At 55.9% G+C, this 25,224-nt stretch overlaps 2 protein-coding genes across 3 annotated transcripts in view; one reads left to right on the forward strand and one right to left on the reverse strand.

The window, feature by feature from the left end:
* Nucleotides 1-25,224, forward strand: part of MED16 (mediator complex subunit 16) — a 133,466-nt gene that overhangs the window by 24,559 nt on the left and 83,683 nt on the right. The gene's annotated exons all lie outside the window — the stretch shown is intronic.
* ARID3A (AT-rich interaction domain 3A) overlaps nucleotides 9,422-25,224 on the reverse strand; it is a 49,693-nt gene continuing 33,890 nt past the window's right edge. For both annotated transcript variants that reach the window (XM_039466160.2, XM_039466159.2), the window contains exons 5-9: nucleotides 22,795-22,978; nucleotides 21,968-22,215; nucleotides 19,405-19,701; nucleotides 17,770-17,868; nucleotides 9,422-13,470 (exon numbers count right to left, since the gene is read on the reverse strand). In XM_039466160.2, coding sequence (XP_039322094.1) covers nucleotides 13,295-13,470; nucleotides 17,770-17,868; nucleotides 19,405-19,701; nucleotides 21,968-22,215; nucleotides 22,795-22,978 — 1,004 coding nt within the window. In that variant the 3' untranslated portion in view covers nucleotides 9,422-13,294. The remainder of the gene's footprint in view (nucleotides 13,471-17,769; nucleotides 17,869-19,404; nucleotides 19,702-21,967; nucleotides 22,216-22,794; nucleotides 22,979-25,224) is intronic.

Below are 25,224 nucleotides of genomic sequence, written 5' to 3' on the forward strand. Positions count from 1 at the left end.
TGATCCACCCGCCTCGGCCTCCCAAAGTGCTGGGATTACAGGCTTGAGCCACCGCGCCCGGCCAACATCTACATTTTTAATTGGATAAGCCACCAGTTCTGTCTAAGCCGAGCAGGGTCTAACCTCTTGTCACCTCTTGTCACCGGTGTGGTGACTCAGGTCTGTAACCCCAGCACTTTGGGAGGCCGAGGTGGGTGGATCACCTGAGGTCTGGAGTTTGAGATCAGCCTGGTCAACATGGCGAAACCCCTTCTTTACAAAGAAAATATAAAAATTAGCTGGGTGTGGTAGTGCGTGCCTGTAATTCCAGCTACTCAGGAGGCTGAAGCAGGAGACTCCCTTGAACCCTGGAGGCAGAGATTGCAGTGGACTGAGATTGCACCACTGCATTCCAGCCTGGGTGAATGAGACTCTGTCTCAAATAAAAAAAAAATGTGTATCATTCATTTATATTAAATATATATGGTAGAAATGTGGCAGGGATCTCTCACTATGTTGCTCAGGCTGGTCTTGAACACCTGGGCTCAAGCCTTGACCTTCCAAGCCGCTGGGATTACAGGCTTGAGCCCCAACATTTGGCCTAAAAGCAGTATGTTTTAAAATGTGGTAATAGCTGGCAACCCCTCAAAAAGGGAGCATTCGCCTGGCGCGGTGGCTCATGCCTGTAATCCCAGCACTTTGGGAGGCCGGGGTGGGTTGATCATCTGAGGGCAGGAGTTTGAGACCAGCCTGGCCAACATGGTGAAACCCCATCTCCACTAAAAATACAAAAAAAAAAAAAAAAGAAAGAAAGAAAGAAAAGAAAAGAATAAAAAGGCCGCACGCAGTGGCGCGCGCCTGTAATCCCAGCTACTCCGGAGGCTGAAGCACGAGAATCGCCGAACCCAGAAGGCAGAGGTTGCAGTGAGCTGGGATCAGGTCACTGCACTCTAGCCTGGGCAGCAGAGCAAGACTCCTCCGAATAAATACAATAAAATAAAATGTGGGCTTAGTTGCCAGACCCCTAAAAAGGGAGCATTCTCCGGGCGCGGTGGCTCAAGTTTGTAATCCCAGCACTTTGGGAGGCCGAGGCGGCTGGATCATCTGAGGTCAGGAGTTCAAGACTAGCCTGGACAACATGGTGAAACCCCGTCTCTACTAAAAATACAAAATTAGCCAGGCGTGGTGGCACATGCCTGTCGTCCCAGCTACTCCAAGGGCTGAGGCAGGAGAATCGCTTGAACCCGGGAGGCAGCGGTTGCAGTGAGCCGAGATCATTCCATTGCACTCCAGCCTGGGCAACAAGAGCGAAACTCCTCTCAAAAAAATAAAAATAAATAAAAACAGGGGGCCGGGCACGGTGGCTCAAGCCTGTAATCCCAGCACTTTGGGAGGCCGAGGCGGGTGGATCACGAGGTCGAGAGATCGAGACCATCCTGGTCAACATAGTGAAACTCCGTCTCTACTAAAAATACAAAAAACTAGCTGGGCGTGGTGGCGTGTGCCTGTAATCCCAGCTACTCAGGAGGCTGAGGCAGGAGAATTGCCTGAGCCCAGGAGGCGGAGGTTGCAGTGAGCCGAGATCGCGCCATTGCACTCCAGCCTGGGTAACAAGAGCGAAACTCCGTCTCAAAAAAAAAAAAAAAAAAAAAAACAGGGGAGCATTTATTTATTTATTTATTTATTGAGACGGAGTTTCGCTCTTGTTACCCAGGCTGGAGTGCAATGGCGCGATCTCGGTTCACCGCAACCTCCGCCTCCTGGGTTCAGGCAATTCTCCTGCCTCAGCCTCCTGAGTAGCTGGGATTACAGGCACGCGCCACCATGCCCAACTAATGTTTTGTATTTTTAGTAGAGACGGGGTTTCACCATGTTGACCAGGACGGTCTCGATCCCTTGACCACGTGATCCACCCGCCTCAGCCTCCCAAAGTGCTGGGATTACAGGCATGAGCCACTGCCCCGGGCAGGGGAGCATTCATTTAAAAGTCAGGATTTCCGCCCAGGAGATGTTGTGGTTGTCCTGGGTCGTGTGCCCTAGAGCCCCAGGAGGCAGGGGCTGGATGCTGGATGCGGGGTCCGGGGTCCGAGGTCCCGGCAGATGGCAGGTTTCTGAGCCTGCGGTGCTGCAGCCCCGCTGGCCGCCAGGTGGCAGGCGCGAGCCACCGATCCGAGGTCTGCCTGGGGTCCAGGCCAGAGGGAGGGTGTCCCTGGTCCGCAGGAGGGGTTTTCAAAGGAGGCGCCCTATGGGCAGGGAGCTGACAACCCCCAGAGAACCGTGTGCCGGCCAGGCCCGTGCAGATGCGCTGGTGCAGGGCCTTGTGAGTGAGGCCTGGATTTTAATTTTCCTGGAGGGGACAGAGGGGGGTCCTATCCTAGGACCTGCCATGCCTCCAGTCTCCCCCAGCACTATGCTTATTTCATTTAGTAATGTATTTATTTTGAGACAAGTCTCTCTCTGTCACCCAGGCTAGAGGGCAGTGGCGCCATCTCGGCTCACTGCCACCTCTGTCTGCCGGGTTCAAGCGATTCTCCTGCCTCAGCTGCCAGAGTAGCTGGGATTACAGGTGCACGTCGCCACACCCGGCTAATTTTTTGTATTTTTAATAGAGAAGGGGTTTCTTTCTTTTTTTCTTTCTTTTCTTTTTTTTTTTTTTTAATAAAGATGGAGTTTCACCATATTGGTCAGGCTGGTCTTGAAGTCCCGACCTCAGGTGATCCACCCACCTTGGCCTCCCAAAATATTAGGATTACAGGCATGAGCCACAGCGTCTGGCCTTTTTTTTTTTTTTTTTTTTAATAAAGATGGGGTTTCACCGTGTTGGTCAGGCTGGTCTTGAACTCCCGACCTCAGGTGATCCACCCACCTTGGCCTCAGAAGTGCTTGGATTACAGGCGTGAGCCACTGCGCCCGGATGAGACGGGGTTTCACCATATTGGTCAGGCTACTCGGGAAGCTGAGGAAGGAGAATCGCTTGAACCCGGGAGGTGGAGGTGGCGGTGACCCGAGACGGAGCCACAGCACTCCAGACTAGCAGTAGAGCTAGACTCTGTCCATTCCCCCACCCCAAAAAACACTAACTTTTTTTTTTGTTAGACAGGGTCTGACTCTGTCCCCCGGGTTGGAGAGCAGAGGTGTGATCAAGCCATCCCCTACCTCAGCTTCCCAAGTAGCTGGTTCCACACTCAACTAACTTTTTGCTTTCGTCTTTTTGCAGAGATGGGGTCTTGCTGTGTTGTCCAGGCTGGTCTTAAACTCCTGGGCTCAAGTGATCCTCCCACCTCGGCCTCCCAAAGGGTTGGAAGTACAGACATGAGCCACTGTGCCTGGCCCTGTTTTAATTTTAATTTAATTTAATTTTTTTGTAGACAAGTGGGACAGGTGGGTTTCACTCTATTGCCCAGGCTGGTTTTTTTTTTTTTTTTTTTTGAGATAGCATTTCACCCTGTTGACCAGGCTGGAGTGCAGTGGCACCATCCCACTCTGACCTCTGCCTCCCGGGTTCAAACAGCTTTTCTACCTCAGTGTCCTGAGTAGCTGGGATTACATTCCCGACCACGCCCAGCTAACTTTCATATTTTTAGTAGAGATGGGGTTTCCCCACGTTGGCCAGGCTGGTCTCAAACTCCTGACCTCAGGTGATCCACCTGCCTCAGCCTCCCAAAGTGCTGGGATTACAGGCGTGAGCCATTGAACCTGACCTTTTTTTCATTTTTCATTTTTCTTTTCTTTTTTTCTTTTTTTGAGACGGAGTTTTGCTCTTGTTACCCAGGCTGGAGTGCAATGGTGCGGTCTCAGCTCACCGCAACCTCCGCCTCCTGGGTTCAGGCAATTCTCCTGCCTCAGCCTCCTGAGTAGCTGGGATTACAGGCATGCGCCACCATGCCCAGCTAATTTTTTGTATTTTTAGTAGAGACGGGGTTTCACCATGTTGACCAGGATGGTCTCAATCTCTTGACCTCGTGATCCACCTGCCTCAGCCTCCCAAAGTGTTGGGATTACAGGCGTGAGCCACCGCGCCCGGCCTGTTTTCAATTTTTCTTACAGACAGAGTCTGGCCCTGTGGCCTAGGCCGGAGTGCAGGGGCATCATCATAGCTCACTGCACCCTTGACCTCCAGGGCTCCCGCGATCCTCCCACCTCAGCCTCCTAAGCTGCTGGGACTACAGGCACACACCACTGCAGCCAACGTTACACATTTTTGTAGATAGGGGCTCTTGCCACGTTGCCCAGGCTGGTCTTGAACTCCTGGCTTTAAACCTGCCTTGACCTTCCAAGGTGCTAGGATTATAGGCATGAGCCACCAGGCCTGGCCTGGCCTGGAAGATTTTAAACTCCCAGGTTCCAGGACACCCAGCAGGCCGGGAAGGTGTGGGCTGCCAAGGAGGGGAGAGGGCCCAGCAGGCTGACGGCAGGACAGACAGCAGTCTCCAGCTCCCCACAGGCCTCCTGGGGCGGCCCAGCCCAGGCCACGGTTTTCCTCCCCTCCTCCCCTCCTCCCTTCCTCCCCTCCTCCCCTCCTCCCCTCCTCCCCTCCTCCCCTCCTCCCCTCCTCCCCTCCTCCCCTCCTCCCCTCCTCCCCTCCTCTCCTCTTCCCCTCCCCGGGGATGCTGCCAGGCCAGGCTGCAGTGTGAGGTCAGAGGTCACCCCACCCCCAGCCTGGTTCCTGGAATGAGGACAGACCAATTGTGTTGACGCAGGGGCACCGAAGCCACACTTTGGGGGCGTCTCTAGACCACCCGGCGGTCGGATCTCCTTAGCGCCAGCTGGGAGGTTGTTGGGGGGGGAGCAGCCAGGACGGGGAAACCAAGGCACGAGACAGGAACGTTCCCTTTGAGTGTAAGGCTCTCTTCCACCCCCTGCATATTTGTGGAGCTCACGGCCGGTTTGCAGGCGCTGACGAACCCAGCCAGACCCCAGCGGTCCTGGCCGCCCCGTCCCGGCCCCACAGACCTGTCCAGCAGCTCCCGTGGCAGCCCCATTACCTGTGCCCGTGGGGACAGCGGCAGCGGCTCCAGGAGCCCTCAGCTTTTTAAGCGTCTCAGCCGCCGCCTCTCTAGGCTGGGCTCTTGGCTGGCTCCGAAAATCTGCTATTTCACCTCCAAGAGCCTCCCGCCCTCCTAGCAAGCACCTAGCAGGTGGCCCCCCTGGCCCAGGGAGGTGGCTGGGCTCTGAGAGGCTTCGGGGTGGCTGCGACCTCCTGGACTGGGGAGGAGGTGGGGGGCTGAGTGCCTCCCAGGCTGGGGATAGGTGGGGGGCTGAGTGCCCCCTGTCTGGGGAATGGTGGGGGGCTGAGTGCCTCCCTGATTGGGGAGGAGGTGGGGGGCTGAGTCCCCTCTGTCTGGGGAATGCTGGGGGACTGAGTGCCTCCCAGGCTGGGGAAGTGAGGGGCGCACCCCCTCTCCGACTCCCGTCTCTGAGGCCGCCAGCTGTGGGTGAACAAGCTGAGCCTGGCGATCCAGTTTGTGGGGGTGGTGCCTTTTCCAGCACTCTTCCCTCCTCTCCCCGGCTTCGAGTGGGGCCTCCCTCCATCCCCGGGACCCGGGGTTTAGCAGCCTCATTTCTGGCTGGAGTGGAAACACCGTTTTCCTTTGAGGGGCCAGGGCGAAAAGTGGGTTTCTGGAACCAGCCGGCTGGGACAGGCGGAGCGGGGGGTTGGTCCCTCACCTCCAACACAGCCCCGGGAGGGACGCGTCCCAGCCAGCCTAGGCCAGGACTGTGGGCAGTGGGGGGCGGACAGGGGGTTGGGCAGCCCGGGAAACCACTTCCAGAGAAATCCCTGTGATGCCGCTTTCTTTGGGTTTGTGGGCTAAGAACAAGAGGCCTTTTATTTTTTATTTTTATTTTATTTTTTATTATTTTTTATTTTTTATATTATTTTTTTTGTGAGACGGAGTTTCGCTCTTGTTACCCAGGCTGGAGTGCAATGGCGCGATCTCGGCTCACCGCAACCTCCGCCTCCTGGGTTCAGGCAATTCTCCTGCCTCAGCCTCCTGAGTAGCTGGGACTACAGGCACGCACCACCATGCCCAGCTAATGTTTTGTATTTTTAGTACAGATGGGGTTTCACCATGTTGACCAGGATGGTCTCGATCTCTTGACCTCGTGATCCACCCGCCTTGGCCTCCCAAAGTGCTGGGATTACAGGCTTGAGCCACCGCGCCCGGCCTATTTTTTATTTTTATTTATTTTTTGAGACAAGAGTCTCCCTCTGTCGCCCAGGCTGGAGTGCAATGGCGCCATCTCGGCTCACTGCAACCTCCGCCTCCCGGGTTCAAATGATTCTCCTGCCTCAGCCTCCCGAATAACTGGGATTACAGGCATGCGCCACTACACCCAGCTAATTTTTTGTATTTTTAGTAGAGACGGGGTTTCACCATGTTGACCAGGAGGGTCTCCACCTCTTGACCTTGTGATCCACCCGCCTCAGCCTCCCAAAGTGCTGGGATTACAGGTGTGAGCCACCGTGCCTGGCTTTTTTTTTTTTTTTCCTTTTTTTTAAAGACAGGGTTTCACCATGTTGGTCACGCTGGTCTCGAACTCCCAACCTCAGGTGATCCGCCTGCCTTGGCCTCCAAAGTGCTTGGATTACAGGCATGAGCCACCGCGCCCGGCCTTTTTTTTTTTTTAAATGTCCTGTAATGTCTTGGAGTCTCCGTGTCGCCCAGGCTGGTCTCGAACTCCTGGGCTCTAGTGATCCTCCCCCACCAGCCTCCGGGTGCTGGGATCAGGCGTGAGAGCCTCCAACCCCGGCTGAGTCCCTTTAATACGTGCCGAGTTCGGGTGGCCAGCTGGCTGTCCAGGACGGAATCTGGCCCTTGTCTGTCTCCTGGGAAACGCACGGAGTTGAAAGGGAAGACATGAAAACGTGGCTGGCGTTGGGAAAGTTCCCTCCCCCAGCCCCAAGACGCCCCTGAACCCCTGAGGCCTCAGCTCCAGGCGGCTTCACCGAGTGGGCTGGTTCCTGGGGTCACCCACGAGGTAAAGGAGGGCAGGCCCCAGTCGGGGTGCTCAGGAACAGTCCTGCCCAGCACAACGGCCTCCATCTGGGCCTTGCCGAGGGCGGAGGACGGGGAACGGAAGGGCCACACTGTCCCGTTGTGGGCAGGCGGACGCTGTGTCTCACTGCAGAGGATGGAAGGGAGTCGGTCAGAACACAGTGGGGAGAGGGCGGTTCCTGGCAGTGGCACAGCTGTGCCAAGGCCTTGAGGTGGGCCGGGCCACCTGCCCTGGGAGCTCTGGTCGGATAAACGTCAGGGGTGCCCGCATGCCAAGCCCTGTTGAGGCAGGAGGCCACCAGGAGGTGAAGTGTCAGGCTCGCCCGCAGGTGGCTGGGGGTGGGCACACTGGCCCTGCCACACCTGCCATCCAAATCCATAAAACGAGATTGGTGTTGGCTCTCAGCGAGGCACAGAGGTGCCCAGAGCTGCCTCCAGGAGCTCCCCTCTGCCCTGAGGACCTCGAGGCTGGATCCTTCTCTGGGGTGGGGCCATCCTGGGCACTCAGGGTGCTGAGCAGTGTCTCTAGACTCCACCCACTGCATGCCAGGAGCACCCTCAGGTGTGACCTCAGATGTCCCCCGACAACCCCCAGTGTCCCCTGGGGGCGGAATCGCCCTGGTGAAGACCTCCTGGGTTGAAGGATTCCAGGGACCCCCTAGAGACTCTGTGGCCCATGATCTTCTGCCGTGCTGAGCTCCCAGGAGGCGGCACACGTTGAAATCCACACCCTATTAAGCCAGGCGCGGTGGCTCAAGCCTGTAATCCCAGCACTTTGGGAGGCCGAGGAGGGTGGATCACGAGGTCAAAAGATCGAGACCATCCTGGTCAACATGGTGAAACCCCATCTCTACTAAAAAAAATACAAAAAATTAGCTGGGCATGGTGGTGCGTGCCTGTAATCCCAGCTACTCGGGAGGCTGAGGCAGGAGAATCGCTTGAACCCGGGAGGCGGAGGTTGCGGTGAGCCGAGATCGCGCCATTGCACTCCAGCCTGGGTAACAAGAGCGAAACTCCGTCTTAAAAAAAAAAAAAAAAAAGAAATCCACACCCTGAGTGGGGAGGGAGGAGAGTCCCAGGAGCTGGGGGTCCCCCTGATTTATACTGGCTGCCTCATCAGGAGTGTATCCTGGTGACTACCGTGAGCAGGGAGAGAACTTTTTCTCCTGATCGTACATAATCAAGGCAGTTTCCCAACTTCTGCGCTGTGGATGCTGGGACTGGATTGTTCTCTGGGGTGGGGCCGTCCTGGACATTGCAGGGTGCTGAGCCTCCACCCACCCTCACCCCACACCAGGAGCACCCCCAGTCAGAAAACCACAGATGCCCCCAGGCGTGGACCAGGGTCCCTTGTGGTATAGAACCTGGCTGAGGCCCTGCCTTTTTTTTTTTTTTTGGGACACAGCCTTGCTCTGTCCCCAGGCTGGAGTGCAGTGGCATGATCTCAGCTCACTGCAACCTCCACCTCCCAAGTTCAAGCGATTCTCCTGCCTCAGCCTACTGAGTAGCTGGGACCACAGGTGCGCGCCACCACGCTGGCTAATTTTTATAATTTTAGTAGAGATGGGGTTTCACCGTGTTGGCCAGGATGGTCTCGATCTCTTGACCTTGTAATCCACCTGCCTTGGCTTCAAAAAGTGCTGGGATTACAGGTATGAGCCACCGCGCCTGGCCTTTTTTTTTTTTTTTGAGACGGAGTTTCGCTCTTGTTACCCAGGCTGGAGTGCAATGGCGCGATCTCGGCTCACCACAACCTCCGCCTCCTGGGTTCAGGCAATTCTCCTGCCTCAGCTTCCTGAGTAGCTGGGATTACAGGCACGCACCACCATGCCCAGCTAATGTTTTGTATTTTTAGTAGAGACGGGGTTTCACCATGTTGACCAGTATGGTCTCGATCTCTTGACCTCGTGATCCACCCGCCTCGCCTCCCAAAGTGCTGGGATTACGGGCATGAGCCACCGCGCCCAGCCCAGAGTCTTGTTCTTGCATCCCAGGCTAGAGTGCAGCGGTGGGATCTTGGCTCAATGCAACCTTCACCTCCTGGGTTCAGGCAATTCTCCTGCCTCAGCCTCCCAAGTAGCTGGGATCACAGGTGCTCGCCACCACGATCGTTCATTTTTGTATTTTTAGTAGAGATGGAGTTTCACCATGTTGGCCAGGCTGGTCTCGAACTCCTGACCTCAGGTGATCCACCCGCCTCGGCCTCCCAAAGTGCTGGGATGACAGGCCTGAGCGTCCCCGTGCCCAACCAGACCCCTGGTTCTGTAGCTGTCTTCTGCCACCTGAGCAGACCCGGAGGGATGTACCGCAGAGGTAAATAGAGTCCCCGCTTCCACTCACCCCCGGTGTGCTGGGCCGGGGTACAGGGTGGAGCTGGAGGTTGGGGAGACGCCAAAAGAAAAGACACACTACAGGACACAGCGTTTTCTGTTAAAAGTCAGAAGTGTTTTGTCTTGTTTTAATATGTCATCAGCTTTACAGGGTTACAGTCGTCTTAAATATTTCTGAAGTTTAAATACAATCTGCATAATAATGTTATTATAAAATGTAAACTTTCAGTGATCTTTTAAATTTCAACATCACACCCTTTTTTTTTTTGGTCTTTTTTTCTTTTTTTTTTTCCTTTTTTTTACATTTTTTCCTTTTAATACCTGAACGTTCTGCAAAAACTGAAATTGTTACAGCACCCCCCCAACCCCGAGGCCAGGGCGAGGCAGGCTGGGCCCAGTCAGAGGTAGAGAGTAGTTTTATATGTTTAAAAAACTTTTTTTTAAAGTTTATTTATTTTTTTCTCCTATTACCTGAGTTTCAGGCGTGGTCGCCACGCCGTCTGACAAACCCCAGAGAAACTGAAATTTCACACGTCATGAATGAAAGGCTGAGTTTACATTTGCCAAGAAAAAAAAAAAAATGCAAAAGCAGAATGAGGGGAAAGAAGGGTCAACGTGGGTTAAAACACCGTAAAAGGAAGGAGACTGGACTGGACAGGTTCCTGACCCTAGCGACGACCCCAGCCACCCCAGGGCCCCGTGCCCACCCTCCCACCTGTCCTGACCGACACAGGTCCCACTTACGGGTTCCAGAAGCCACCTGCCCCCCAACATCTCGGAGTAGGGGGAGCCCCCCTTTGACCTGAGGTGGGTCCCCGCCCAGTCAGCAGTGAGGCCTCACAGTCCCAAGTGAACTCAAACCCGCCCAGGGTCCTCCAGGCTGAGGGAGCGGCCCGACTCCCGCCCAGTCTGCGTAGTGGGGGGTGCTGAGCTGCCCCCCTCAAAGCCACCCTGACTTTAAAGCCCCACCAACGGGCGGTGGCGGGCGATGGGAACGGCCGGGGTTGAACGGGGCCACCTGAGGCAGGGAGGACCCTCCGGAGACCCCGGCTTCCTGCCCCCTATGCCGGGGACGGGTCCCCTAGACCCCCGTGACCCCCCACACTTCCACAGCCAGCATGGCCGGGACCCGGCCCGAGACCACCCCCCGCCTGTCCCTACAATCCTCAGAGTTAACAGCAGGCCCAAGTCCCCTGAGTTAGAATCCAGCTGCCCCCTCTGCTGGGAGGCCAGATCACCCACACAGACACGACACAGGATTCCCGACACACACGTGCACACGGACGCCCGACACATGCAGCACGAGGCCCCGCCCAGCCCCTCCCCGGGCATCAGGCGGGCGGGTGCAAGGGGGCCCCGGGGCCCTCCAGGGCCACCAGATGCAGCAGCAGCCTGGCCCCAGTGGCTATGGCAGAACCCGGTGCGCAGGAGGTAGGGGAGAGGCACCCCAGGGGCTCAGATTTTGGCATCAAAAGTCAGACCTGAGGTAGACAGGCAGCAGGCACGTCCCCCATTGCGGGGCCCAGAGGTGGTTTGGGGGTTCCAGGGAGAGGAGCCCTGGAGGCCGGGGCGGGGGGAGGACAACACAGACAGAGTCCAGACGGTTCCCCAGGGCGGGGCCCAGGCATGGGACAGGGGTCCAGGGTTGTGGGGGGGACAGATGTGGACAGAGTCCAGGCGGTTCTGTCAGTGGGTCTTGGGGTGAAGACACCCCCTTCCCAGGGTGATTGTGCTGCTATGATGCCAGCCCCGGGAACGGGGCAGGGAGAAACTAGATGCCCATCACCCCCTATTGGAAAGGGGGGGCATGTCAACGGCCCTGAGATCCAAGAAGAAAGTGGGGTCCCTTCCCAAAGACGCAAGAAAGTCAAAGTCCCTTCCCACAACCTGACGGGAAAGCGAACCTAGAGTCTGGGGCTCAGAAGCCACCCCAGTCCCCTGCAGGGGTCGTCAAGGCAATGGAGGGGGTGGTTGAGAGTGAGGGGAGCTGGGGCATCTCCTTTCTCACCGACCCCCCCCATGCCGGTGGCCTAACAGGGCTCCAAGGGCCCAATTAGAGACCCAGGCTTACCCTGGGAAGGGCTGAGTCAATCCCCACCCCAAGAGAAATGAAGGCCCAGGGCTCCCGTAGGATGCAACACCCAGCCCCATGCCAGGCAGGTGCAAGAAAGGTCCCCAGACCCTGCCTGGCGTTTCACGCCCCTGCCTTTCTGCCCTAGCAGCTCCAGCCAAAATAACCCCCAGCTCAGCTGCTGTGACCCCACTCTCTCCTCGTCGGGGGGAGGGGCACTGGCTTGTGGGGTTGGGGGGCAGCCTCCCTTCTTGGCCTGGATTTAGTCACCCGATTCGGGGAGTGCATAGCCCCAGCGCAGAAGGGGTTGGGAGAAGAGGAAGGGACAGAGCGAGGAGAATGTTGGGGCGTGGGGGGTGTTTAGGATGCCAGGGCCCCAAAATCCTCACCCTGAGCGAGGTCCGGCTTCACCCCAACTCCCCAGTATTGATAGTCCCCAAAAGCAGCCCTTTTGGGCCAGAGAAGAATCCCAGTGAGACGCCACATTCATCCCTGAGACAGGGGCCTGGGGACCGTGACAAGAATCACCCCTTCCCCCCGCCCCCCGCCCCCCAGGCCATTTTTCCAGCACTTGCTACTTTTCAGGTAATATTTCCAGGCCTGGCCCTGCTGGGGCAGTGGCTCACGCCTGTAATCCCAGCACTTCGGGAGGCCAAGGCGGTGGATCACCTGAGGTCGGGAGTTCGAGACCAGCCTGGCCAACATGGCAAAACCTCATCTCTACTAAAAACACAAAAATTAGCTGGGCGTGGTGGTGGGCGCCTGTAATCCCAGCTACTCAGGAAGCTGAGGCGGGAGGATCGCCTGAACCCGGGAGGCGGAGGTTGCGGTGAGCCGAGATCGCACCATTGCACGCCAGCCCGGGCGACAAGAGTGAAACTCCGTCTCAAAAAATAATCAAACATTTCCAGGCCCCTGACTCAAGAACCCGGCAGACAGGCACAGAATGAGAAAAAGCATCGCGGAACGTCACAGTTAGCAAGTCACTATCGTGGGGCCACCCCTGGCCCCCTGGGGCCCCGGCACACGCCCCCCCACCCCAGCCCGGCCCACAGCACCTGAGTTCATGGGCTCCGAGGCTCTAGCCCCAGGGATCCGATGTGCTGGGCTCACAGCTGCTCAAAGCACCCCCGGAAATGGACAAAGGGACCCAAATTGGTCATGGGAAAAATAAAAAGGTTTTTTTTTTTTTTGCTTTTTTTTTTTTCCTTGTGTTTTCAAGGCTGGTTTCCCTGAAGGAACACAAATATATAGCTATATAGATATATAGATATCCTTTTCCTAAGGTTTGATCCCCCCAAGAATAAAATAGAATATTTACACAATAAAACCCCCGAAACCTCTTTAAAACCCTACAGAGAGAGAGAGAAAAAAAAAAATCCCCAAAGCAACAAGAAAAAAAAAAAAAATTCAGTGATCTTGGCTCAGGGGTGTCACTGGACACAGGAACTGGGAGTGGTGAGCGCATGGTGAACAGAAAATAAAAGATAGCAAAAGCAGACAAAAATGAAGACACACAGTGCAGGGACGTATGAGGTAAACAGGACCGGCCACGTTGCTGTCCGGCCGGACCAGACACCAGAGCCTTCAGTTCACGGGGGCGGCAGGAACACCCGGGAAAGGTCTGCCTCTGTTTTCTCATCCATTTCCTTTGTTCTCACAATTCATCTCTCTGAATGTCCAAAACCTGAGAAATTCAAGTGTTCCTTGGTTTTCCCCTGTTTTATTAGATTTTCTTTATAGATATACGTATTATATATATATTTTTTTCTTTTTGGCGTCAGCTGTGGCTCTTCTGTGGATATCTTCCCTCCCCACCCGCATCTTCGGGCCGTGCTGGCCCCTGTGTGGCTCACCTGGACCCCCTGCCCAGGCCGGTGGGCCCCAGGGTGCGTGGCGGGTGGGGAGTGATGTGGTTAAGGCAACGAGTTATTTGAGGTAGATGTGGAGGGCACAGACAGCCCCGCTGGCCCGGCCTGGCCGCCGCTGGTCCCGCTGTTTCCTCCCCGGCTGCCCGTGCTGCCGCTGCCACCACCACCTTTGTTGGGAGCGGAGGGTGGCGTGGGGGCTGGCGGCTGAGCAAACAGAACTCCTAAGGCAAGAACAGAAGACATATGCCATGCAGAGTTTAAGCAGATGCCAGGCGGGCCGCAGGGAGACCCAACGGGGTGCGCCTGGGGTATCAGCTTCCCTCTCCCTCGGTCCCAAGGCTGGAGTGCAGTGGGCTGAAGTGATCCTCCCAGCTCAGCCTCCTGAGCAGCTGAGACCATAGCTGCGTGCCACCACGTCTGGCTAATTTTTAATTTTTTGTTGTTTTTCATTTTGAGACGGAGTTTCGCTCTTGTAGCCTGGGTGGAGTGCAATGGTGAAATCTCGGCTCACCGAAATCTCTGCCTCCCGGGTTCAAGCGATTCTCCTGCCTGAGCCTCCCGAGTAGCTGGAAAGACAGGCATGCGCCACCATGTCCAGCTAATTTTGCTTTTTAATTTTTATATTATTATTACTATTATTTTTGAGACAGAGTCTCGCTCTGTCACCCAGGCTGGAGGGCAGTGGCATGATCTTGGCTCACTGCAACCTCCCCTCCCAGATTCAAGTGATTCTTCTGCCTGAGCCTCCCATGTCGCTGGGGCTACAGGCATGTCCAACTATGCCTGGCTAATTTTTGTATTTTTTTAGTAGAGACAGGGTTTCACCATGTTCACTAGGCTGGTCTCAAACTCCTGATCTCATGATCCACCCATCTCATAATCCTCCCACAGTGCTAGGATTACAGGAGTGAGTGACAGCACCTGGCCCCAATTTTGGGTTTTTAGTAGAGATGGGGGTTCACCACGTTGGCCAACCTGGTCTCAAACTCCTGACCTCAGGTGATCTGCCCGCCTCGGCTTCCCAAAGTGCTGGGATTATAGGCGTGAGCCACCATGCCTGGCCCCCACTTTTTTTTTTTTTGAGACGAAGTTTCGCTCTTGTTACCCAGGCTGGAGTGCAATGGCACGATCTCGGCTCACCGCAACCCCCGCCTCCCGGATTCAGGCAATTCTCCTGCCTCAGCCTCCCGAGTAGCTGGGATTACAGGCACGCGCCACCATGCCCAGCTAATTTTTTGTATTTTTAGTAGAGACGGGGTTTCACCATGTTGGCCAGGATGGTCTTGATTTCTTGACCTCGTGATCCACCCGCCTTGGCCTCCCAGAGTGCTGGGATTACAGGCGTGAGCCACCGCACCCGGCCAATTTTTGTATTTTTAGTACAGACACAGTTTCACCATGTTGGTCAGGCTGGTCTCAAATTCCTGGCCTCAAGCGATCTTCCTGCCTCTGCCTCCCAAAGTGCTGGGATTACAGACGTGAGTCCAGCTTAAACTTCCCCACGGTGTCTACTCACTCATACATCACACACATGTGCATATACACATATGCAAGTGAGCACACACGTGTGTATAATCCACACAGGCACATGCGTGTGCATGCAGCTCTTGCAGGGAGACCCCTGATGCCCATGGGCTGTGGCATGGGGTTGCGGGACCCCTAAACGCACAGTTGCCCTTCTCCCCGGGAAGATTCAGTATGAATGCACACATATTTTGCAGCTAATTTCAGGAGGGCACAGACCCCCCTCAAAAGCCCATCCACGGACCTGCGTGGACCCCAGTGACCTCATCTCAGCCTCCGCTCTGCCCACAGCCTGGTCTCCTGCAACCAGGCTGCTCACTGTCAACAGCACCTGGTGGCCAATACCAACCATCACCCCGACTCCAGTTTAAGAAAAACGATTTGTGTTTCTTTTGTAAAGAGGGGCTCTCCTGTGTTGCCCAGGCTGGTCTCGAATTTCTGGCCTCAAGCAAACTTCTCTCCTCAGCCTCCCAAAGTGTTGGGATTACAGGTGTGAGCCACCACCGTCCCTGGCTCTGACTCCACTTTTTATTTTATTTTTTTATTATTTATTTATTTTTTTTTTTTTGAGGCGGAGTTTCGCTCTTGTCACCCAGGCTGGAGTGCAATGGCGCGATCTCAGCTCACTGCAACCTCCGCCTCCTGGGTTTAGGCAATTCTCCTGCCTCAGCCTCCGGAGTAGCTGGGATTACAGGCACGCACCACCATGCCCAGCTAACTTTTTGTATTTTTTTTTAGTAGAGACGGGGTTTTCACCATGTTGACCAGGATGGTCTCGATCTCTTGACCTCGTGATCCACCCGCCTCGGCCTCCCAAAGTGCTGGGATTACAGGCATGAGCCACTGCACCCGGCCCTCCAATTGCTTTTTAAATTTTTTTTATCACCAGCCTAGTGGGTGTCTACGGCATGATGTCATTGTGGTTTTGATTTGCATTTCCTTGGTCAAAATAAATAGCTTTTTTCTTTTCTCCTGGCTCACTGCAACCTCCACCTCCAGGGTCCTGGTTCAAGCCATTTATTCTCCTGCCTCAGCCTCCCAAGTAGCTGGGATTATGGGGGCGCGCCACTGTGCCCATAATTTTTTTTTTTTTTGAGACGGAGTTTCGCTCTTGTTACCCAGGCTGGAGTGCAATGGCGCAATCTCGGCTCACTGCAATCTCTGCCTCCCGGGTTCAAGCCATTTTCCTGCCTCGGCCTCCTGAGTAGCTGGGATCACAGGTGCCTGTTTTTTTCTTTGAGACGGAGTTTCGCTCTTATTACCCAGGCTGGAGTGCAATGGCGCGATCTCGGCTCACTGCAACCTCTGCCTCCTGGGTTCAGGCAATTCTCCTGCCTCAGCCTCCTGAGCAGCTGGGATTACAGGCACGCGCCACCATGCCCAGCTAATTTTTTGTATTGTTAGTAGAAACGGGGTTTCACCATGCTGACCAGGATGGTCTCGATATCTTGACCTCGTGATTCGCCCGCCTCAGCCTCCCAAAGTGCTGGGATTACAGGTGTGAGCCACCGCGCCCGGCCGACTCCATTTCTTAAATTAAATTTAAAAAATTTTTTTTTCCTGAGTTGGACTCTGGCTCTGTTACCCAGGCTGGAGTGCAATGGCACGATCTCGGCTCACTGTAACCTCCGCCTCCTGGTTCAAGCAATTCTCCTGCCTCAGCCTCCTGCGTAGTTGGGACTACAGGTGCGTGCCAGCATGCCCAGCTAATTTTTTGTATTTTTAGGGGAGAGAGGGTTTCACCATGTTGGCCAGGCTGGTCTTGAACTCCTGATCTCATCATCCACCCACCTTGGCCTCCCAAAGTGCTGGGATCACTGGTGTGAGCCACCACGTCCAGCAATTTTTAAATTCATTTTGTTTAAAAAAATATAGAGCTGCACTCCAGCCTGGGCAACAGAGGAAGACTCCATTTCAAAAAACAAACAAAAAAACCCACATATATATGGAGAGAGAGAGAGACACAGAGAGAGAGACACAGAGAGAGGAGGCAGGGTCTCACTTTTTCACCCAGGCTGGAGTGCAGTGGCAAGATCTTGGTTCACTGTAAACTCTGCCTCCTGGGATCCAGGGATCCTTCCCCCTCAGCCTCCCAACTTGCTGGAGTATGGCACACGTCACCACACCTGGCTAACTTTGGTATTTTTAGCAGAGATGGGGTCTCACTAGGTTGCCTAGGCTGGTCTCAAACTCCTGGGCTCAAGTGATCCACCCACCTCAGCCTCCCGAAGTGCTGGGACTACAGCCATGAGCCACGGCATCCAGCCTGGATTAAATTTTTTTGATACCTCATTTTTCCTGACATGATTATTAGGCATTGCAACTAGTATCAAAACATCTCATATAACCCATAAATATATATACCTACTATGTACCGACAAAAATTAACAATGAAAAAACTTTTTAAATAAAAAATAAATTCATTACATTTTTTTTTTCTAAGAGACAGGGTCCTGCTCTGTGGCCCAGGCTGGAGTGCAATGGCATCCTCACACTGCAGCCTCCAAGCCTTGAACCACTGGGCTCACACCATCTTCACCCCTCATCCTCGGAAAACGTTGGGACTGGCTGGGTGTGTGGCTGGCGCCTGTAATCCCAGCACTTTGGGGGGCCCAGGCAGGAAGGCTGGCGTGAACCCCAGTCAAGATGGGTCCAAGCCCCATCTCTACAAAAAATTTAACGATTAACCAGGTGCAGCGGTGCGTGCCTGTGCAAGACTCAGTCTCATTAAAAAAAAAAAAAAAAAAAGGAATGTGAACCATCCCACGTCACGCCGAGTATGTATTTGTGGATGACCCCCTCTGGGCTGAGCGCACGCCAGGGGAACTATGGCCTTTTCGCGATTGTCCTTGACTGTCTGTCCTGCAACACCTCTGGCCATGCCCTGCTTGCCTGCATGCCTGGGTCCCAGCAGGTGCAACCAGGTGCAACCCAGGGTCCTGAGTTCGCGCCGGGAGAGGGGAGGTCGAGGCAGGGTGTGGCCTCGGGGGTCCTACCTGTGTACAAGATGCCGTTGATCTCCACCGACATGCTGATGCTGTTGCTGCTGCTGGTGCCCGTCAAACTCACAGAGGAGTCCTGGCGGCTCTCGGAGGCTTTGGGGGAAGAATACAGACCGTGTTTTTTTGTGTGTTTGTTTCTGAGGTGCAGGCTCGCTCTGTCAGCAGGCTGGAGTGCAGTGGTGTGATCTTGGCTCACTGCAAACTCCAGCTCCCAGGTTCAAGCAATTCTCTTGCCTCAGCTTCCCGAGTCGCTGGGACTACAGGCACGCCACCACGTACATCTAGTTTTTGTATTTTTAGTAGAGATGGGGTATCGCCATATCGGGCAGGCTGGCCTTGAACTCCTAGCCTCGAATGATCCGCCCACCTCAGCCTCCCAAAGTGCTGGATTCCAGGCATGAGCCCCCATGCTCGGCCAGAACTGCCCTTTCTGAGCATAAATACTCCTGTTGTATGTTCTGTTTTCTGTCTGTCTCACCAACAACTAGATTTCAGCTCTACAAGGTGTAGACAGTGTCTGTCACATTCATGCTGTCACCAGTGCATACAGTAGGTGCTCAATATTTATCTGCTGAAGAAGTGTATTTGTCCGTATCTTGCTTTGTTTTTTTGCCTTTTTTTTTTTTTTTTTTTTTGAGACCAGGTCTTGCCCTGTCACCCATTCCAACCCAGGCTGGAATGCAGTGGTGCAGTCATGGCTCACTGCAGCCTCGACCCCCTGGGCTCAAGTGATCCTCCTACCACAGCCCTCCCAGTAGCTAGGGCTACAGGAGCGTGCCACCACGCCCAGCTAATTTTCGTAGAGATGGCATCTCTCCGTGTTGCTCAGGCTGACCTCAAATTCCTGGTCTCAAGCAATCTTCCCAGTTAAGCCTCCCAAAGTGCTGGGACTATAGGTGTGAACCACCGTGCCCAGCCAGTTTGCTTTTTTTTTTTTTTTGAGACGGAGTTTCACTCTTGTTACCCAGGCTGGAGTGCAATGGCGCGATCTCGGCTCACCGCAACCTCCGCCTCCTGGGTTCAGGCAATTCTCCTGCCTCAGCCTCCTGAGTAGCTGGGATTACAGGCACGCGCCACCATGCCCAGCTAATTTTTTGTATTTTTAGTAGAGACGGGGTTTCACCATGTTGACCGGGATGGTCTCGATCTCTTGACCTCGTGATCCACCCGCCTCGGCCTCCCAAAGTGCTGGGATTACAGGCTTGAGCCACCGCGCCCGGCCAGTTTGCTTTTTATTGAGAAAGAGTTTCACTCCTGGTGCCCAGGCTGGAGTGCAATGGCGCTATCTCGGCTTATTGCAACCTCCACCTCCTAGGTTCAGATGATTCTCCTGCCTCAGCCTCCCAAGTAGCTGGGATTACAGGCACCCACCACCACGCCTGGCTAATTTTCTGTATTTTTAATAGAGATGGGGTTTTACCATGTTGGCCAGGCTGCTCTCGAACTCCTAACCTGACTCCACCTTCCTCGGCCTCCCAAAGTGCTGGGATTACAGGCGTGAGCCACTGCACGTGGCCTCTTTTTTTTTTTGTTATTGATTTGTTGGTACTCTTTACATATATAGGCTCCAAGACCCTCACTGTGCAACCCGTGCAGGAAGCATGGTGGGTCTGGGCACCAGGGCGGTACCTTGGCTGTTGATCCGAATGCTCATGGGCAGCTGGGCTGCCATGGCCAGGAAGTTCTGCTGCAGTGCCCGCTGCATTAGCCGTTGCTGCTCGTCAGCCACCAGCGCTATCTTCTTCTCGGGAGGCTCCGCAGACTCCAGCTTCTCCCGCAGCTGTTCCAGGGCGGCTGCCTGGGCGGCCACGGCTGCTTGGGCGGCTGCCGCCTGCACAGCTGCTGCCTGGGCCGCCACCACAGGGTGGCCTGCCAGCGAGACAGGCAGGCGGCCAGGTACTGTGATGGGGATGGCTGAGTCCTCCTCTAGGTAGGAAAGAAGGGGAATTGGTGGCCAGGAGGGGCTGGGCCCTGCCTTCCACCCAAGGCAGGAACATGCATCTTCTTTTTTTTTTCTTTAGAGACAGGGTTTCGCCTTGCTGGTCAGGCTGGTCTCGAACTCCTGACCTCAGGTGATCCACCCACCTCAGTCTCCCAAAGCCTCTGGGTCCGGCCTAAAAAAACCTACTTTTTTTTTTTTTTTTTTTTTTTTGAGACGGAGTTTCACTCTTGTTACCCAGGCTGGAGTGCAATGGCGCGATCTCGGCTCACCGCAACCTCTGCCTCCTGGGTTCAGGCAATTCTCCTGCCTCAGCCTCCTGAGTAGCTGGGATTACAGGCACGTGCCACCATGCCCAGCTAATTTTTTGTATTTTGAGTAGAGACGGGGTTTCACCATGTTGACCAGGATGGTCTCGATCTCTCGACCTCGTGATCCACCCGTCTCGGCCTCCCAAAGCGCTGGGATTACAGGCTTGAGCCACCGCACTCGGCCAAAAACCTACTTTTTTAGACTGGGTCTCACTACTGTTACCCAGGCTGAGTGGTGTGATCTCGGCTCACTGTAGCCTCGGCCTCTTGGGCCCAGCCGATCTGACCACCTCACCTTCCTGGGTGGCTGGGACCACAGGTGCATGCTGCCACACCTGGCTAATTTTTTTTTTTTTTTTTGAGACGGAGTTTCGCTCTTGTTACCCAGACTGGAGTGCAATGGCGCGATCTCGGCTCACCGCAACCTCCGCCTCCTGGGTTCAGGCAATTCTCCTGCCTCAGCCTCCTGAGTAGCTGGGATTACAGGCACGTGCCACCACGCCCAGCTAATGTTTTGTATTTTTAGTAGAGACGGAGTTTCACCATGTTCACCAGGATGCTCTCGATCTCTCGACCTCGTGATCCACCCGCCTCGGCCTCCCAAAATGCTGGGATTACAGGCGTGAGCCCCCGCGCCCGGCCTATACTTTTGTTTTTTTTTTTTTTGAGATGGAGTCTCACTATGTTGCTCAGGCTGGTCTCCAACTCCTGGACTCAAGCAATCCTCCCGCCTCGGCCTTCCAACATGCTGGGATTACAGGTGTGAGCTGCTGCACCCGGAGGAGTTTCTGGGGTTTAAATCGATGCCTGTCTCAGCGCAAAGGCCCCTCCACAGGAGCTTCGTGCAGCCTCCTCTCCTCAGCTGGCTCTCCCGACTTTGCGGACCTGGCACGGCCATGACGGTGCCCCCGCCTTCTCGTGAGCCCCGCTCTGTGAGAACCTCCTCTGTCTTCTTCGCCACTGTCTCGGCACCGGGCCAACGACCATTAACGGGGCTGGGCGCGGTGGCTCACGCCTGTAATCCCAGCACTATCGGAGGCCAAGGCCAGCGGATCCCCTGAGGTCAGAAGTTCGAAACCAGCCTTGCCAACATAGGAAAACCCTCCCTCTACTAAAAAATACCATAATTAGTCGGGCTTGGTGGTGGGCACCTGTAGTCCCAGCTACTCCGGAGGCTGAGGCAGGAAAATCGCTTGACCCCGGGGGGCAGAGGTTGCAGTGAGCTGAGATTGCGACACTGCACTCCAGTCTGGGTGACAAGACCGAAACTTCATCTCAAAAAAAAAAAAAAAAAAGCCAAAAACCCAAACACCATTAATGGATATCGCTGGGACTCCCCAAGGCTGGGAGCGGGGTTAACTGAGGTCCACAAAGACCAAATGGGCTCATGTTCAGCAAGACCCCATTCACCTTGGAGCTGACCAGTCTCTGGTTTTTAGGGCAATGTGGGGGTCACCCTGGATCTTTGGGCCAACCTTAACAAGTGGGAAGCCACCAGCCCGTATGGCAGATGAGCCACGGGAACCCAGACGGGCAGACTGAGGCCACACTGCAGCATATGCTGTTGGCCCCTGTGTTATGGAGGATTCAGAGGCTCAGTGGGAGGAAAACGGGTGAACTGGTGATGCCTCCCTCGGCGTAGATGAGAAAAACAGTCATCAGTGACTCATGCCTGCCTGGGCCGCAGGACTGGAAACACAGATTGACGAGCAATGTCTGCCCGCCGCCTGTGTGGACTTAAACGGTGATGGACTGGTCATGTCTGTCACGGGCAGAGGACTGGTGGATGGGAAACCCTCTTCAAATTGGAAGCCGTTTTCCACGCCAGCTACAGGGCTTCTCGTCCTGGTCACCCGGAGACGGGAAGAGGCCTCCCCCGAGGTCAGGCAGCCAGGCCGAAGCTGGGCTGGGAACACGTCCCAGGCCCCATGCGGGTCCTTACCTTTCTTGATCTTGGGGGCTGCAGTGATGGAGCTGCCGTTGGTGTTTGTGGCCAGGCCCAGGGAGGACACGGGCAGCTTGGGCGAGGAGAGCATGCTGTGCGCCCCGCCTGGCGAGTAGGCAAACAGGGCGCCCCCAAAGCTCTGGCGCCGGCCCTCACGTCGGTTGCTGTCTATGGCTGCCTGGAGCTCATTGGGGTTACTGAGGCCTCGCTTCTCACACTCATAAGGGTACAGGTACTTCATGTATCTATGGGACGAGGGGATGGAATGGCACCCGGGTTACCCCTGCGGCTCCCTGTGGCCCTCAGTACAAAGTAAATCCCACTGTGGCAGCGCCATGCCTGGCTCCTCCCTTGGATTTGCTCAGCAGCCCCTAGAGCCGCTGGGCCTTCGCCCATGCTGCTCCCTCCACCTCCGTGCTGCTCCCTGCACCTCAGTGCTGTTCCACCTCAATGCTATTCCACCTCAGTGCTGCTCCTTCCACCTCCGTGCTGCTCCCTCCACCTCCGTGCTGCTCCCTCCACCTCCGTGCTGCTCCCTCCACCTCACTGCTGCTCCCTCCACCTCACTGCTGTTCCCTGCACCTCAATGCTGTTCCCTGCACCTCAATGCTGTTCCACCTCAATGCTGTTCCCTGCAATGGCCTCTGATTGCATAACCAGCGCCTGTGCAGTCCTCACACCCCTACTTGATGCTCTCAAGCCCAGGATGCACAGCGTGGCCTGGTGCCCTCTGTGGCTGCCTACCACCCCGTCTTTTGCAGGCACCTGGCACCGGCTGCCCAGAGCACCCCGGCCCGACCTCCGCCCCGCCGCCCGCCACTCACTGGGTCCGCAGGGTGAAGGCCGCGCTGGTGATGGACGTGGGCAGGTTGAGGCCCTTGGTGATCTCCCGCCACAGCTTCTTGTTGATGACCTCCACGAGGCCGCCCTTCTCCGTCACCAGCACGTACAGCATGAACAGGTCAAGGACCTGTTTGGCCATGATGGGGATGCGGTTCACGGGTGTTCCTGGGGGAAGGGGCGAGAGGGAGGTTGGGGACTGTCCGGGCACTGCGGGGAGCCCCGTGTCCCCGCCTCCACCCTCTCCACGCCGGAAGCACCCGCCATCCAGGCTGCGACAATCACAGAGGTCGCCGGATGCTGCCCAGGGTCGCCTGTGGGCGCAGGATCGCCCACTCGAGCAGGCGGCAACTGCTGCTCGAGTGGGCGCCGCAGGCGCAGCTCTGCCTTGGTTTCCCCAACCGTAACCCGGGCTCGGGGACAGTGCAGCCCTCGAAGCTCGGGAGGAGGGTTACGGAGAGGAGGGGCGTGAGGGAGACGCGGGGATCTCTGTTGTCCTTCTCCATGCCACCCAGCACAGCAGCTGCCAAACAACCCTGCCTGTGTTCCCGGGGCCCGTCCCCACCACGCTCGCAGGGGCTCTGGCGTCTCAGGCGGGCGGCGGGGAAAGCTCAGCTCATCCGATTTGCAGTTTGGAGAATGGAGGGCTGGGGGCGAACCCAGGCAGGGGAGGGAGGCGTGGGGGGTAGGCTAGCACAGGCACAGGGGGTGGGGTGGGTGGCTGACCCAGGAGGAGAGGGTAGTGGGTTATGGCAGGGTGGGAAACGGGGAGATCAGGAGGAAGGCTGACACGGGCCCCTGCAAACTCGTCGTCTCCCGAAGCCCGCTGCAGACACGGCCCCTCCTCCCCTGCCACCCCACCCACCCTCAGGGCTCTGCCAGGCTGCCCCTGTACCAGGACCCTCCCTGGCCTGACAGCCCACGAGCCCCCACTGAAAGCCCTGGCCCTGTAGTGAAATTCTGGGGTTATGAGGTCACCTGCGTACTGTCTGTGGCCCTCACCCTGTGTTCTGCTGCCATGGGGTTCCGGCACCCAGCGGCACCCAGCAGGCGCTCAGTGAAGGCCAGCGAGGGTGACTGGCCCAGGCCACAGCTGCCGCCTGCTCACCACGGGGTGGGAGGGGACGCCTGTTGCCCCAGGAGGGATGGCGACATGGACATGAACGGGGGGGCAGCCCTGGGTGAGCAGCCGGCCACGCTGGGACCCTGTCCCCGAGGGCCCCCAGTGCCTGACCTTCCAGAACTGCCTCCCACCACCCTCGGCCACTTCCAGGCCCTTCCCAGGTTGCAAAAACCTCAGGGAATGGAGGACACCCCAGGTTTCAGGAAGAAGGGCCTCAAACCCAACCCCACCCGAAACCCATGTTACAGCCTGAGAGAGGAGCCAGGTTTCAGCTGTACCGACAGCCGAGAAACCTGCCCGGAGCCTCCACCCTGCCCAACTCGGGACACCAGATTAGGCCTCAGAGTTTGCAAAGTAAAAGGAACGGCACAGGCCAGGCGTGGGGAGCTCACGCCTGTAATCCCAGCACTTTGGGAGACTGAGGCAGGCGGATCACCTGAGGTCAGGAGTTCGAGACCAGCCTGGCCAATATGGTGAAACCCCATCTTAAAAAAAAAAAGAAAGAAAGACCAGCCTCACCAACTTGGAGAAACTCTACTAAAAATACAAAAATTAGCTGGGCGTGGTGGCGCGCACCTGTAAGCCCAGCTACTCGGGAGGCTGAGGCAGGAGAATTGCCTGGACCCAGGAGGCGGAGGTTGCGGTGAGCCGAGATCGCGCCATTGCACTCCAGCCTGGGTAACAGGAGCGAAACTCCGTCTCAAAATAAAAAATAAAAAATAAAAAATAAAGGATCGGCAGCAGAGGGTTCCCAAGGCCGCGCCCTGGCTCTGCAGCGGGTGGGCAGGAGGAGGATGTTTACAGAAGGAGCTGGGAGCATCACCAGGGCCCGGCGTGGGGCCCAGATAAGGAAGGGTGGGGAGGTTGTTGGGGAACAGCCTGTCAGGTGGTCCAGCTGCTGCTGCTGAGGTGAGGGGGTGCGGTCAGGACCCCTCCCTCCCCTCCCTCCCAGCCCCCGGAGAATTCTGAGAAATTTAGTTGGAGGTTTTTACTTTGTGACACAGGGAAAAAAAAAAAAAAAAAAAAGTCTTTCCCTCTGGAGTGAAGGAGAGGGAATTGTGGAGTCTAGGGTGACGGGTACGTTCACCTGACAGATTCTTAGCTCCCAGGGCCCCATTTCAGCGGGAAGCTCTGGGAAGAAGGCAAGGAAGAGGGAGCTTTGAGCCTGGGTTTTGAAGGATACATAGGAGCTGACTGGCTCTACCCTGTAGGAATGCCTGGCTTGGAGAGGGAGGGAAAACTTGACACCGTCCCTCATGGCCCCATGTGCCAGGGACCCCCACTCACCCAC

Source organism: Saimiri boliviensis, chromosome 14 (genome assembly GCF_048565385.1).
Source record: "Saimiri boliviensis isolate mSaiBol1 chromosome 14, mSaiBol1.pri, whole genome shotgun sequence".
Classification (NCBI taxonomy): Eukaryota; Metazoa; Chordata; class Mammalia; order Primates; family Cebidae; genus Saimiri; species Saimiri boliviensis.